This window comes from Strigops habroptila, chromosome 8 (genome assembly GCF_004027225.2).
Source record: "Strigops habroptila isolate Jane chromosome 8, bStrHab1.2.pri, whole genome shotgun sequence".
In the NCBI taxonomy this organism is placed as follows: domain Eukaryota; kingdom Metazoa; phylum Chordata; class Aves; order Psittaciformes; family Psittacidae; genus Strigops; species Strigops habroptila.
In genome coordinates this window covers 44,095,022-44,111,358 of record NC_044284.2, presented here as the reverse complement: position 1 = coordinate 44,111,358, position 16,337 = coordinate 44,095,022, and the positions used below count along the sequence as shown (strand labels likewise).

Here is a 16,337-nt window from a genome sequence, read left to right as displayed (position 1 = left end):
GCACTAAAACATTTACAGCATCTATGAAACACAGACTCTCATTGGAATAGTTTTTTTTACAGTTTATTATTAAATAAAGCTCATCTAAAATTTATTGGAGTGTAATTCTTCAGCTGCATTTACTACGTTTCATTGCCTTGGTCGGTATCCAAAATCCTGGCAAATAACAGAAGTAAAATATTAACACTGGTTATTGATTATACTTTAACTGATACTGTCACCTGAGCAAACATTCTGCATTTCAGCAAAGAAAGGCATATTTTGGGAAGCAAGAAAAACTCACCCACGCTTAATTCAAACCCCAGAGTTCTGCACACAAAACAGGAGAGGGCTCTCAAATTTTTAATGTTTCTCTCTTCCCTAAGGAGCTGGAGTCTTTTAGAATACATAAGCCCCATGAAAAATGTCAGGCTAGGTAATTTATTTCCAGTTACAGTTTTTGTGTGTTTGAAATTGGTTTGCTGATTTAGCTACTGGTACATAGTCTCTGTCTCTCACGCAGTTCTGCACTCATTCAGCAATCTGCACAGTAAGTTGCATCTGCAAACAAAGAATCTTTTTAATCTCTTTGTATGCTGCAAGCTTACACTGACTATTCAAGTCTGACCAACCTGCACACAGTTCTCAGAAACAAGTAAGATTCTTACAAAAATCTCCCAGGTCTGCTTATCTGCAGGAACTTTCCACATGCATGCCAGCCCTAAACCAGGCTAGCTAGGGGCCTCAGTTCTAACGCAAACGTTAGGTCCTGCTGTTAAGAGGACAACCAACACATGGAGATTGCTTCTTTCCTCCTTCCAACACAAGGTAGAGCACACTGCCCTCCAGGAGCAACCACTTGGATCTTCATGGGCAAGCAGCCTTAGATCTCCTGCTAGGACTATTGGTAGGTGACAAATAAACCAGTGCAAGAAAATACATGAGCAATAAGTGAATACAAAGATTAGGATCTTACTTCCTACTGTTTTACAGCACATCCATGCTTTCTAATAACCTAAATTGGCTAATACTATGCAAATTCCATCAACAGCAAATTTAATCCTACATTTAACTAAAGAACTCCACATAAAAGCCATTAGCCTTGTCCCTCCTTGCCATCCTCCTATCCATGTCCTCCATTGCTCCCTCTGACGGATGTTTCTGCTGATCTCTCTGGGTTTCCTCCCCCTTCCAGGCATCTGGGCCCAGCCAACCATGCACTTCCAAAAGCTGCTCTTGTGGCCTTGCTAGTTCTTCAATTTCTTCTTGCATGAAAAGCTCTACTGACAGCTGCTCGGTGCTCCAGATGGAGGTTTCAAACACAAAGTAGAACACAGAAATGCTCTGGGACCAGGGAAGGGGCAGGGGAAGGGAATGTGCTGACTGAGGAAATAGGCTGGCACTGAACCATTCCCTCCACTTCCTGCACCGCAGACAGCCTGGTTAATTAACTACTCACTACACTAATATCTTCATATTAGCAGAAAGCCCAGAGAACTAGAGTAAGCAGCAGCAATAGCAAAGATGCAATGTGAACAGTTTACTTTTAAAGAAAGAGCTTTTGACAAGCCTGCAGAGAGCTCTTCATGGAGAGCTCAGCTGGCCCGTTGCTGCAAGTCCCAGGTTTTAGGCAGCAGAAACACATCCTGGCCCTGCACTGGTGCGGGAGGAAATGCAGCAGACCAGTAGCTAACCCAACCCCACCAGTGCTCCTCACCACTCACACCGTGGAGGAAATAATAAGACTTTATATTTTCCTTGCCCGCACACATGCACTGCACGTGCCTTTACTTTCACGCAGGTTAGCCACACACACAGCACAGCCACCAAGCACTAGCAGTGGCTACTACGGTACCCACAGTTCCTCATGCCCCCCTCCAATTTATTATGAGGCATATAGAAAAACTTTGGAAGCGCATTAGTTTGAGTAGATAAAATTCAACTCAATCTCAGTAAGAAAACAAACAAACAAACAAAAATAAATCCCTAAGTATGTAGAACTATGTTTCAGCATCAGCCTCTGGAACTGCTTCCCTACTTCAAATAACGAAGCCTTAAACCAAAATGCGTCAAAACCCATTCAGTATTTTATAAATGCAAGATCCTTAGGAAAAAAATCTCCTTTTATTAGACTTCACAAGGTCTCCAGCAGTGTGCTGTGATGAGTTGGCAGTGGCAAAATGTTTGAGTGAATCACAGGACTCTTAGGATGAAGTGAAAGGCCTCTGTGTTTCAGTCCCCACCATCTCCACCTGATGGGGTGTCCCAGGCCACTCCTGCCACCACCACTGACCACCCCTGCACCTCCCCTCTCCCCAGCAAGAGAAAACAAAACATGCCTGTCCCCTACAGCCCCTCCCCAACACACTATGAATCTAAAGGGAATCTCTTCTGAATTGGGCAGCCCTGAATCCTCCTATCCCTATCAAGTCTGCGTGTGCAACAGTTTGGGAAGCTTAGGGGCTACTGAATGGAAGGGGAGGTGACTAATCAGGAAAAAAACACAGAAACAAAGACAAAATTCAAGTTTCAGTGTGCTCTTCCACTGTCATTAAGTAAGTCTGATACGGGCCAGGGATTACAACCTCTGGAAGCCTCAACTCTGGGTACTCAGGCACAACATGAGCCGAGCATACAAGCACAGCCACCAGTACTTCTGGAGAGGACTCTAGTCTGGAAAGAGCACGTTCAAGCTCAGATTAATGGCTCTAAGTCTTTCTGGGCCATGCTTCAGATGTGTATGCATGAGCAAGCTCCATTCCATCATATTGCCATCTCAGAGGAGTCTGGCTTGCTTTTAAATGCTAATGAAACATAGAGGATCCCAAGATGCAATATCCCAAGTTTCAACAAAAGCTCAGTATGGTGTGAGCGTTTATGTGATGAAAACTGAAACGATCCCCAGTTGAAGTGCTCTGCATTCCAGCTTGTGGATGCCAAAGATTTAACACAGACAGAAATCAAATCCCCATCTCAAATAGAGGAGTAGATAATAAACTATTCAGAAAGGAAAAAGCAAACAAGTTCTCTTCTGGAATTAAGAGATTTCATCTTTTACAGTTAAGTTTGTTTCTAAGAAGAGAAATATTTTTAAAGCTTAACCACTTCAATTAACTTTTTGACAATTTACAAATCCCCAAATTGTCACCAAAGAAATGATGAATATTTGCCCAGTACTGCATGGAAGAAAACAAAGCTAAGAGTAAGAAAGCCACATATTCAGATCACGCTTCTGACATATGCCTTTTCTCCTCCAAGATGCGGAACATATTGCTGCCTAGAGATGGATATTAGTTAAAATGTCATATTAATCAGGGTTTCACAAATCACCCAAATCCCGTGGCAACATTCAGATGTTTCCTAGTGAATGTCCCTGAAATGGAAATGGTTTCAGGGTCATTCCAAGCACACAACCAATGAAAGAGCTGGGGGCTGGCAGAAACAAACAAAAGAAAATAAGAAAGAAAGAAACAAATGAAAATAAGAAAACTAAGTTCCTGGATTTTGAAAGATTTACAAACAATAGTTTTAATTACCAGAATCACAGTGTGCAAATGATCAAACTTGCTACAAATAGACACATCCTGAAACCACATCCTGAATAACCAGACATCATGGCATAGCAATGACTTTAACACACTGAAATACCTCTACATTGTCCAAAATAAATAAATAAATCAATTTCAGGCTTGCATAAGTGAAACATACTTCAACAGGTTTTCTAGCCCAATCCAGTCTTAGAGCAGGTCCAGCTCCCCTTCAGCCACCCTTGACAGATATGTGCATAACCTGGTTTGTGCAGAGTCCAAGAATGCGATTTCTCACAGCTCACTGGACAACCTACTCCAATGTTTCTCTGCCCAGGGCATCAGGAATTTTTTTCCCTAGTATCTAATTAGAACCTCTGTGTTGCAATTGACACACATTCTTGTCCCATTTACTGAGGACAAGAGGAAAAAAAACCCCTTAAGATCTTTCCCCCACAGAAAATGTATTCAAAGAATCATACACCTCACTTTAGTCTTTCCATTTTTAACATAAAGACCTTCAAAAACCTGACATTATGACTTACAATGGTTTTCATTTCTCTCTTCTAGATTCTTCCCCAGTTTCTCTCCTGAACTGTGATGCTCAAAACCGGATGTAAAGAGTGAGCAACTGTACCTCGTTTTAACAAAGCTCCATCTAACCCAACACTGTCTCCAATAGTCTTCAATAGCAAATAACTAGGGAATAAGTTTAGAACTAGACAAATATGTAATACCTCACAGGAAAATACAACCTCCTAAACCCTAGGAGTTTATGGCTGAAGGACTTTCTTGACCAGAGAATACTTCCTATATTTCTTGCTTAACAATGATTTTTTTTCTTTAATTTGTCCAGTAATTCCCTCTAGGTTCCCCCATCATGAAAACCAAGTAGCATCAGAAGAACAATAAAAAATGTTTCCTCTTGCTCCACTGTGATATTCCTCTTCTAGTGCAAGGAGCCCTTGCCTAGGTAGATTTACTCACAGAGAAACCCTTTCACAACTGGGGTCATCACTGATTCCCCTCCCTGCACCTTTTCAGCTTAACCATTTATTTTTTTTGTTTCTTTTTGAGTTACGACTGTGACCAGAACTGCACATGGCATTCCAGGAACGGATGGGAACATTGTAAGTTTTGCTTTCCTCTGTTTTCCTAACACTTCTTAGGATTCAGTTTACTATTTCTGACCACTGACATTTCCACAGAACCATCATTATAACCCCAAGAGCTCATTCATGTGCCATGACAGACAGCTCAGAAAAAAAAACGTGTAAAATTACGATTCTCCCTTCAGATGCATTCTGTTAGATTTATCTCCATGCAATTTTATCTGACATTTTACCACTTCGCTACTCAGTACAAGGACCCTCAACAACCCTGTGCTGTTGTCCTTCATGTGCTCTCAGGGATTTAGCCTCATCTCTCAACTTGGGCACCTTGTTATGCACCTCCTTTCCCAGAGCAGTTACACACACACTGAGCACCACGATGAGGCTCCACCAGTGACCGCCTCTGCAAACCCATCGCAGCCGCCTCCTCTCTGCTTCCTGCTCTGCCGTTTGCTCAAGGGTAAGAGGAAAAAGTGTCACGTGGGCAGTTTATTTTTGTTGAGAAGCTTTTCTGGAACTTTACTAAATGCCATTTGTAAATGCAATTAAACGACATCAATCCAACTCTCTTGCCCACATGCTCACTGGTCCCTTCCAAGAGCTCCAACAGATTTTAGATTCATGATTCCTCTGAAAAAACTCTGCTGTCTCTTCCCCAGTACATCACGTTTCATCATGTGCCCTCAATTCTGTTCTTCAGAACAGTTTCTACTCAGTTGCCTGGCACAGACATCAGGCCTACTCGTAACAACAAACATAATTACTCCATGGATTATCACAGTTTTTGTGAAGTACATGGTAGTGGGCACAAGAGCTATAATAAACTGTACTGTCCCTCAGCTGAGCAATGCTTGTGAGAGCCAAGATAATTTCCAGATGTCTCAGTATCACAAGATACAAAGATAGAGGTAATGACCACTTTAGCTACCGCTGTATCTTTTAGTTGTTTGACTAAAATAAAATAATATAGAAGGAAAGACTTGATAAGCTTATTTTTCCAGGGAAAAGTCTGAAGGGGGCAAAAACATAAAATTGATGGAGGAGCCTGCATTCAGCAAGCATCCTGACTGTGAGGAAAAAAAAGACAGACTACAGACAGAAAGAATCACATAAGCAGCAACACTATTCAAAGGAAGGACTGATATAAAGAGGATTGATGAAGAGTCATCTGACACCCCAGCATTCCAAAAAATGCTGTCATGTAGCGTTACAAAATAATTCTGTTCCAGGGCATGTAGAAGAGGAGACACTTGCGATAAACCATCCTTTTAACAACACACTTAAGATGCACTCCATTTGTTACCCACGGTCATAAACTCGTGATATTCACTGAATCTCAGGAGCACTGGAACTTGACTGACCATCATTCAAATCCAATCACTGCACCTATTTCAAAGTACAATGAAGAATTCATCGGTTACTCTATTTAGACTTCATTTCCAAATTTAAACATAATAAAATTTCAGTGTGTTTATTATATAATATTTAACAGCATATATATTGTTATATATGAGAGGAGTCAGAGCATATGTTGCTTTGGAAATCATGCACTGGAAAAAAACAGTCATGTTCATTTTGCCATAAAAGCAACCAAATCTTATGATGCTAGAGACCTGCCTGGTCCAGTACCCCATCACTGACAGTGACCAACAGCAAGTGCCTAGAGAAGACTACAAGACAGAGGCAAACATGGAGATACTTCCTCAGAATATTTCCTCAGCCTGCAATGATTTGTACTCCTGCAGCTTCCTAAGTTTGTAATTCATAACTGTACATTTGGTAGTCTGTGATGAATTTCATCTTCCAAGAATGTGTCCAACGGATTTCAAATCCATGTACAGTAATTATATCCAGTGCCCTGTGGGAAGAAGTTCCATATTCTGTGTGAAGCTGCAGCTTCTTGTGCCTATCCCTGTCAAACTGATCCAAATTAGTTCCTCATCCTTACAGCCAAAGAGTGTGATTAGCTCTCTACATACATTTTCCAGGCCAGACCCTTCTGAAATCTTGGGCAAACACCCCTTGATCTGACAACCTGCCACTTTTCATTTTGTCAGCTGATCTGCAGTCCTGTCTACCAACACTTCAATCTTAAAACAAAAAACCAAAAAAACAAAAAAACACTCACACAACCCCAGAACCAAACAAAAAAATAAAAAGCCCAAGCAAAATTAAAACCCTCTCCTGAGTTAATACAGATACAAAGTAGTGATACAGCATTTCTGTTACTGCTCTATCTGCCCCAACTCTTTCTTTCACTTCTTCTCCATCCATAAGTTTCATAGATTCTCTGGTATCCTTCTTTCCTCTTGATGCATGAAAAAAAATTACTAGCTTTTATGCCTGCACCTTCATTGTATCTTCTTCTCCCAGCATGTTAATATTCAGATGAACCTTCTACACCTACATTAACAGCTCCTTTATTTATGTCCTACCACCCCCTCTGGGTGCTTCCCAGTGTCTCCCCATTCCTTATGTCAGCGAACACCATGTATACTTCCTTCATATCACCTGCTTTCCTCTGCAGCCAGCCTCCCACAGCCAGTCTGTTCCTCCACCAAAACTTGTGCTTAGTCCCTTCTCTCATTTCACAGGTTTCAAATCATTCTTATTCCTTCCCTCATCAGATATTTCAAAGGCTACTAACTCAGTGAAAGATGACAAGCTCTGGCCTCTCACGCCCTCCTTTTCCTACAAATACCTATCTTCATTTTTCTCACTATAACCATTACTGATGCTTTCAGCCTGCTGCCTCTATCCCCTCCGGGGGCTGCCATGATTTTTCCTCTTCTCTCCTCTGCAATGCCTATCCTATGATGCCTTCCAAAAGAACACTTATTTAGTTTCAGCATGCTGCTTCTCTGGGACAGATGCCTACTTTGTGTTTGAAAGAGCACCTGGCATGCTGTGGGCATAAACAGACAAGTAACTGTAGATCTGATATCGAGATTGCAGCAAGGTTGACACACAGCAGACACAGGGAGGCTGCCCTATGATGAGCCATAGTGAGAGCTGAATAGCATAGGATCTTAAAAGTCACTACGGATCAAGAAGGCCAGCCAAAGCCTTACCTTCTCACACCATGCAGCCTTTCGGCGAGTTGTAAGCTTATGCAGTTGCTCACGGAGCGTCGTTAGGTCTCTGGATAATTTGTCAATTTGCCCAGTCAGACTGTCAGCCCAGGGGCAGCACGAGGCCACCTTTGGCAGCCCACTTCCCTCTACACGAGCGTCCTGGGACTCACACGTATTTCCCTCTTCAGCCATATTATCTAACACAGTTTCCTAGAGGAAAAACAATAAAAGTTACTCTTCGTCAGAAGCAAAAATGGTGTGTCTCCCATCTTCTTGGTAATTCGTTAACTAGGAATTCACCGCTGCCATCTCAGTATACAGTTGCTCCATAATTTCAGAGTTACTTTCAGAGATAACCTCCTCAGCTCATTTTAACATATTTCTAAGTTAACAGAAAACTTATGCTGCTAACCTAGCTTATTTTAGAAAGCACTGAATACTGTGAGCTACTCTTCACTGCACTAAAGCATAAAGTAACACTCACGGGACAGAGATCATTACTGCAGAAGCTCTAGGTATGCTCCTTCCCCTCAAACTCTGAGGTTGGATGCATTTCTATGGCTTTTTGTGATGACCAGGAAGGAGGTACATGCTTACACTGTTCAGGACAGCCCCATCTGGTATGTGGCACAGTGAGCTGTAACACCCATGAGATCACCTGTGCCCATGTAAAACTGCAAGTTGAGGAAGACCAAGAGATCCCTGCTCCAGGCTCTGTCAGCTCTGCTTTGACCATGACCACCTAGCTGGTTCTATAGTTAATTCTGCAGCTGCCTTCAGAGATAGCAGCTGTTACTTGAAATACTGAAAAAAAAAACCCAACCCAAATAACTTCAGAGTCCTTGAAATGCATGCATCTGTATACACTGTGTGCACAGATTATGTAGAAACACAGATTTCAGGCCAGGGTAGCACAGCGTAACTAAAGGACCCAGGCCTCTTCACTCAAAGAGTATTAAATATTTATTTCCATATCATTATCAAGAAGACATTAAATAGGAGAGGTCATAATCTCTTTTAAAGACAAACTTTACATTCAAAATGATCTTTAGAAATTGGAGGAGTAATGTGAAAATAGTGAAATTCAGCAGTTGAGCAGCACAATCTACACACAGACAAGGAAAAACCAAATGCATAATTACTGGCTCAGCAGCCACACTGCTGGAAAAGACATCAGAAAACCAGTAAGTCACCAATTTTGTACTGTTAATGTCAAGCACTGTTTCAGAAAGTATAAACACAAGTCTCTGTGATAGAAGAGCGCTGACTATAACACTGATATACGGGTGAGGCACCTGAAGTTAAACACAGACAAACGGGAAGGGAAGTCCCATATGAGAACAGCAACAGCCATCAGAAGTTTGATTGAATGGCCTACAAGGAGACATTGAGAGAACCAATTTTGTTAGCCTAGAAACAGGAACTGGGAACACAGTGACATGTTAACAGCCTTCACTTATATAAAAGATTGCTATAAAGAGGATGGGAATATTTTTATTCCCCTCACCCCCTCTTTCTCTCCTCTGCAGGTAGGTTAAAAGCTCTGGCTTCATGTACAGCAAGAGATTTTTTGGCTCATACAAGAAAAAACTTTGTTAGATAGCTAAGAATTGCAAAAGATATCCTACAAAACCTCCTTTTTCAGTGAGCTTCAGAACTGCAAATTGGCATAAAGGAGCACTGAGCCCAGCAGCTCATGTCAACCAAAGGCCCAGCTCATGACAACACAAACATATTTTGGGCACCCACGAGCTAACAAACTGCATGGAACAAAACAAGACTTTCGTTGTGGTGGTGGTTGTTTTGTTGGGTTTTTTTTTTTTTTGTTGTTGTTGTTAATTTGAAATTCATTGAATGACAGAATTTTAAAGAAACATTACTGCAGTCACCCCATTTGCTGTAGTTATGTCGTGCTGTTATGCTCCTGCCCACAACCATCAGAAAGACCTGGCAGTAGCTATGCAAGCACCATCCCAGCCATCACAGCAGCAATGCAAGCCAAGGGTTAACTGGAAAGAGAAAACTACTGTATCTTCAAAGTGCATCTCATTCCCATACATCCTACTGCATCCAGGCATAGCAACCATCATCAGCAAAACAAAAGAATCCAGCCCATTGAATTACTGAGAAAGAAGTGCTGGTTAGGTTTTTTGCAAGTATTTATTTAGGACTTAACTCCAGGAAGCACACTAACGCTCACAATACTCCCCACACTGTTCAACATGTCAGAGGCAAACATTTTGGTGGATACACTGAAATGCCATAACATTTGCTGTTACATTTTGCCTATCTGGAGCAAGACTTGTGCTAGCATTGATGCTTTCCAAGTAACCATAAACAGTAGACATGTAAAGCAAAAAGCATGATAGAACCAATGGCAGTTTGAATGGCTCTGCATTGGAAGTACCCTTCAAGGTAGGTGAAGTAATTTTACATTCTCCTTTGCTTTGCTTTTAGTGTAGAACAAGGCATATGGGCAATTAACAGTCATCTCACTGATTCTTGAAATTTTGTAAACTCATATGGCTAATGTGGTGCTCTAAAGAATTATTTTCAGCAGCTGTGAATGGGCAAAAGTCATAGAGAAAAGTGAGATGGATGGTACCGTTTACACTCACTTGAGAAATCTAAAGATGCACAAAGAAAGGCTTATTGATTTTCTTGTGATCATTCAACACAGTTCAAGGGGAAATCGACAATGTCAACACTATTTGCCTGGGAAAAATGAAGCTGTTTTCAATATCAGCTGCTTGCAAATTTAGTTGTTCTCAAGTCTGCAATAAAGCTTAGAGGCCCTCTTCTGAAAAGCCATTTAATTTTAAGAAAACGTATGATTGCTGTGTTTAAAAAACATTAAAGACATGAAGATAAGACATTTTCATTTGTGTTAACTATATGAAATTCTGCCACTCTGCCCTGCAATTCCTCAGCTGAGCTGAGTGAGTCTTACTGAAGAAAACAGAAGGATGAAGGAGAACTAAGGAAACATGCCTTACTTTACCAAAGGCTTTTTTGCTTTTTTCATATGCTGTTGAACAGTTGGTTTGCAGCATTCATTTCTGTGAGAAGGGGCCTTTGGAAGTGGTCAGCTATGTTAGAGACAAGAAAGCTGCACCCATCAAAATCAGTGTGATTCATTACCATCCACTGCCAATAAACTGGTTCCAGTTGCTTCCACTCCAGAAAGGCTTCTAGTTGCATGGTTTCAGACTCCAGAAGCTGTAATAGCTAGAGAAAAGGAGACAAAGGAAAGAAAATCAGGTAACATTGATCTCTTGTGAACTAAATGAAATGTGTATTTGGTCTGAACAACAAAAAGTATCAGTGGTATATAGGACAACACCATGTTCCTTCACATAAACACTGCCAAACCAGCTGCAGAAACATAATGTGAAATATTTTCCCCAGCATCTCTGATTTATTCCTCACTCCAAATCTACAAACACCACCAGCTCCTACATACATAAATGTGAGTTTCTATACTGTTTTAAGGGATCAAAGAGCCATAATTCCAACATATTAAGGCCTAGATGCATGACCATCTCCGAATCTTCTACATTTCTTGACTACCAAATTAATCTATGTTTGTCCAAGAGTACTTTTTCATCTATCCATTCACTCACATATATCAAGGCTATAAGGTCTAAACACCTTTTCTTCCACGCCATGTACAGCCTTCTCTCAGCTAAAATTTACATCAGTTGGCCTTTGACTATGTCTCCTCATACTCAATAGTAATGACCCCAGCTGCAATAAACAGGTATCTCCACTAGTCCAATGTATCTCCCTCCCATGCTGCTCCCGTACCTATAGAAATCTCAGAACTCCGGTATCTTCCATCCTCTCTGCCTTTCCCCCAAAACCTCTCAGCCTTATTCAGATCACTCAAACTGAGATGATCTCTGATGCTCTGAAATAGCATGGAAGAACTCCCTTTAAAAATGTTATGTATTTTATAAATTGTCTGATCTGCTGCATTAGAAATCCCTCCCTTTACTTGAGAGCATATAAAGGAGAGAGGTTATGTTCTAGCTGTACGAATTATAATTTTTTCATAAATATATACATAACATGCCTGTATGCACACACGTATATGGGGAAAGAGACATCCCAAGACTAAATATTTCCATATCAGTAAAACAAAAGTTCTTGGAAAAAATGATAGATGAACAAACTAGGTATAAATCAAGAGCTTACCAGCTTTAACAATTTCAGTACTGGCCATATATTCTAAATGAACAATTTTAACACCAATCTGACACCAAAGGCAACTTTTTAAGATGACACGTAACAGTATATGGTCTCAAGGAGAATGGTAAGGACCAGATCAATACCAGTTAGACCACTATCTTCTGCTAGCTTTGTTGGGTTTAGTTCTTACTACATAACATGTAATTCAAGTAACTGCAAAGCATGAGTTGACTCTGCAATTTTATTCTGCAGATATAACTTTAAGATAAAGAAATCAAAGAAGGGAATGCACTTTGCAAGACTAACTGCTGGAAATTATGCGTAGTTTGCTCTAAAACACTGCTGGATCCAAAATACAATTATTACACATTTGTTCGCGGAACTGACACTTGGCATTATGCTTAATGACTCTGCTAGTTTCAAGCTCAGCTGGTATATGAAAGGTGGAAGAAAGGATTTCTGTCTCCTTTCTTTTTCATAGGTATATCTACAGCACAAATGGCTTACATTATGGGATCTGATGCTGGCAATAAAACCCAGCCAAAAGGTTGATTAAATATTCAGGCAACAGCTAAGTTACTTGATTTTAAAGTAGCTTTGTAATGTGGTCATGAGCTCTGTGTGATTGCAGTATGAACATGTCTTGTGACAGCTAAAGAGGGCTGAAGGTTGGAATGGGGAGCTTTTCATTTTAAGCCTTCAAAAACAAACAAAAAAATCTTAGGAAAAACGTAGTCATCATCTTTAGTTTTAGTCTCACTAGAAAAGCTCCTGAATATTAAAAAAGCCATGTGCCACTTGCTTTCATACCACAACTGAAAGGATACGATTCTGAAACTTCACGAACCCTGTAAATGATCTGTTGGAGTTAACTAACCTTACAGCAATCAAAGCTTTCTGAGCAGGCTCCTAACCTCAAGCCTTTCAGGATATTTTGCAATTCTTCTTCTTTTTCTTTTTTCTTTTCTTCTTTATTTTTTGTCGCCCCCACCCCCCCACCCCTCCTCTATTAGCTGTTCCATTGGTTATAACTTGAACAGCTCATTTGAAAGCATTCATCTGACTCACCTACTTGTGGCATCCTCATCATTCACCAAAGTGTTACCACCCTCTGAAATATCAGGACAGCAAGTGTGTGCTAGATTGTTTCAGCCATAAATCAGCAATGGGGTGACTACATCACTCATCCTAGGAGGACAGTTTTCAACCTAGTTGGAATGCACCATGACAGCTTCAGGCAGCCTGCAGTAGCCAACTTTTTAAGATTTCTGGTTTTGAGTTTCTGGCCTGAAGGACTTAAAGCACTATTCCTGGACACCAACATCCTCTGCCATCCTTTATATGGGCCTTTCAAGACTCTCATGTTATTGCAGCATGGAAAATAATGCAGAACACAATAAAAGCTAATGTATTACAAATATCCTTGAGATACCTTAGCAAAAACCATAAAACCACATAAATGTTCAAGGCAGGGACAGGGCAACAGATTACATGCCTGCATGCCATTCATTTGGTCACAACGTCAGTCTCCACATGACCTAGGGGTGACAGGCTCTCACTACCTGCACTTACGAAATGAACACCTATCTGGATCAGCCACCTTCTTCCCCCCAACCCCACCCTTTACTCAAGCATCTCATGATCATTTATTGTTCTTTAGCTAAGCTACACATTTTGTGAGTTTGAGGTTAATGGTGTACATTTTCTTAGGTCACTCGTTGCAGTCACAGCAGAGCTAGTATTTCAGCTGTATTTGCAATAGTGGAAACTAAAGCCCAAATTGTACCTCTGCATCTTCCCAAAACACTGCATCTTTTCTTATTCATTTAACACCAGCAACAGTTCACACAGAGATGCCTTTATATGCGATAAGCAGTTCCACTTCTGCTGCTACATAAACCTCTAAAAATGTAAGACAAATTTGCATACTGCAACTAAAGCTGCCTGCTCATTTTCAGTGACCTAAGGACCCAGATATTGTCACGCCTCCTAATGAAATTTAAAGACTAACATCTGCAGAAGAACATTAATTTTGTCTCATGAGCAAAGTGAAGCAGGAAGTCAAAAATGTGCCTCACAGATATCTAAGTGATGCTTATGGATAACGCATGAAAATTGTCTTCCCCTCTTCATTCTTCTGGAGGAAGTTATTGCTCTAAAATACTTACACTGAGATAAAAAGTAATGACAAATTCAAATCGCTAATCTCTGTGGAGAAGTAATTCCATAATGAATGCTGAGAGCAAACACTTTGCAGTAACAACTCCTCTAAACCATTGTAAAGAAATCATCACTGGTGCAAACGATTTGCAAGCAACAGCTTTGCTATAGAGGCTAAACTGTGCTTAACGGAGCTGTCTCAGAGCAAGCTGCCAGGAAACCTCAGAGTGATGCAGAAGAATGCAAACTCTGTAAAGAACAAGCCTTGCTTCCTCTGACATGTGGCTGTGATCAACAAATCCAAACATCCAGCATCCAACACAGCTCACGGACATCAAGAAACTTTGGGAACTTCAGTTGCAAAAGCCCTAGGTAACCACATCTTCTAGATGGTTTTGGATACTCAATAAGACGCCAAAGTTGAGTCCTCTTTGGTATCCACAAATCTAACTCGCACCAAAATCATTATTTGAACATATTTTTAATTACTTTTTATGTTGAGACAGCAATCTTTTTCATATTATTTACTAGCATACTACCAAATTCATTGATGCCTGTAGACTGTTACAGAAATCAATATTTAATAATTTGCAGCATAATGCATCCTTTTCATAAACTCAGTTCCAGAGAGCTCCCCGCAATGAGTATTTAATCTCTGATGTCCCTGGATCATAATTCAAGTACCATATCACTGGCAAAAATATTTTTAATCAAAAATTGCTCTGCCTAAATATTCAGAAAATCATCCTACTCTTAGACAAAAAACAGTCTTTCAGCAGTGAATTATGTTTCTTGGCTCAGAGGCAAAATACTGCTGATTCATCACCTATTCATGTATGACTATAGATAGAAAACTTGCATTGGACTCCCGATCACCGCAAATCTCACTCTTAAGGCTTGAGACAGGCTTAGACAGGGGTGTCTTAGTGTGAAAGCTTATATGAGGAAAGTATTGAGACTATTTCATACTTTTATTTGTTTGGTAGGAAATGACTTTATCCAAATTAAATTTTGGTAATCTAAATACTAGTTCTAAATACATAACAACAAAAAAACTGCAAATAAAGGGGTAAATACTCATGAAAAAGTAACACAGTTTACATTATCAGAAGTAAACCATAACTGGGATTAAGGCTTTAGAGACCTAACCAAGCACCAGTTGAAATAAAATAATCACAACACAGCTTCCTCACTGCTATCAATACAGAGCTCACTTACCAAAAAAACAAGCATTCCTTGACAAATGAGAGCCTCTTGGCAGGCTGGCTGTTAGGTGGGTGATGTTTTGTTTAAAATGGCACATTCTGCCCAAATTGCACATTAGCAGAGGTAAGTTTTGAGACCTCATCACCAAAAAAAGGAGAAAATCTTGGTATCATAAACATCTCAGGCTGGGACAAAAAAATAACTGTAGGTGGACACGCTCAGTGCTCCAAGATTCAGTTCCACATTGTGATTTATTCAGAAGCAAAGCTAGTTTAAGACATTCCCATATACCCCTTGAAGCCTGAAGCAAAAATAAATAGGCCTGAAAACTAGAAAGTCACACTGGAGTAGTGTGAAGTAAAAGCAGCTGAAGAGCAAAACCCAACAGACCAATAAGCAGCCTCTAGCTACAAGGCAAAAAAAGAACTACTCAAGTAATTTCTCTGCCTTTGAAATATCACTGAGGGTTAAGACACAGCAGGAGAGACATTCTGCCACCCAACCATCACAAGGCAGGTGGATCAGAAAGGCTCCTGGACAACAAAAGCGGATGAGAACTTCTCCTACCACCAGCTATGGACCCCACGACTGAAAACTAGGGACCTTCACTGAAACACTAGCAGGGATGAGGGAAGGTCCTCTGTGGCTCCAGAAGCAGGTATTTCTGTGTTTAGTGAGCATCATCTCTTCTGGAATTGTAATGCTTTTTGTTTGGGGTTTTGGGTTTTGGTTTGTTTTGGTTTTGTTGCTGGGGTTTTTTTGTGGTACAGACCGTAAGGGAAAACAGGATTTGGATCTTTTGCTCAAGACAAAATACATAAAATACAAACCACATCAGCTTTGGGTGGAGGAGTGTAATTCCAGATGCTTGGATGTGTGCAAAACCTCCAAACACCTAAAACAAAATCTGTGACTTTTCCACTTGCCAACACCGGTTTTATACCACTGCAGCTTGAACTCCACTTGAGCTATCTCAGTTTTACATTGCTGAGAACAGGGAATCAAACCACCAGTTAAAAACTTCAGTGACAAAAATCATCATTATAAAACATAATTGCTATTTGTGAAGGGATTTAGAAAACAGCTGT

The 16,337-nt window shown here is 40.5% G+C and overlaps 1 protein-coding gene across 5 annotated transcripts in view; it reads right to left on the bottom strand.

The window, feature by feature from the left end:
* The window catches only part of TEDC1 (tubulin epsilon and delta complex 1), a 76,287-nt gene that overhangs the window by 16,577 nt on the left and 43,373 nt on the right, over nucleotides 1-16,337 (bottom strand). For all 5 annotated transcript variants that reach the window (XM_030495017.1, XM_030495020.1, XM_030495019.2 and 2 more), the window contains 2 exons: nucleotides 10,834-10,920; nucleotides 7,690-7,902 (listed from right to left, as the gene is read on the bottom strand). In XM_030495017.1, the coding sequence (XP_030350877.1) occupies nucleotides 7,690-7,902; nucleotides 10,834-10,920 (300 nt within the window). The remainder of the gene's footprint in view (nucleotides 1-7,689; nucleotides 7,903-10,833; nucleotides 10,921-16,337) is intronic.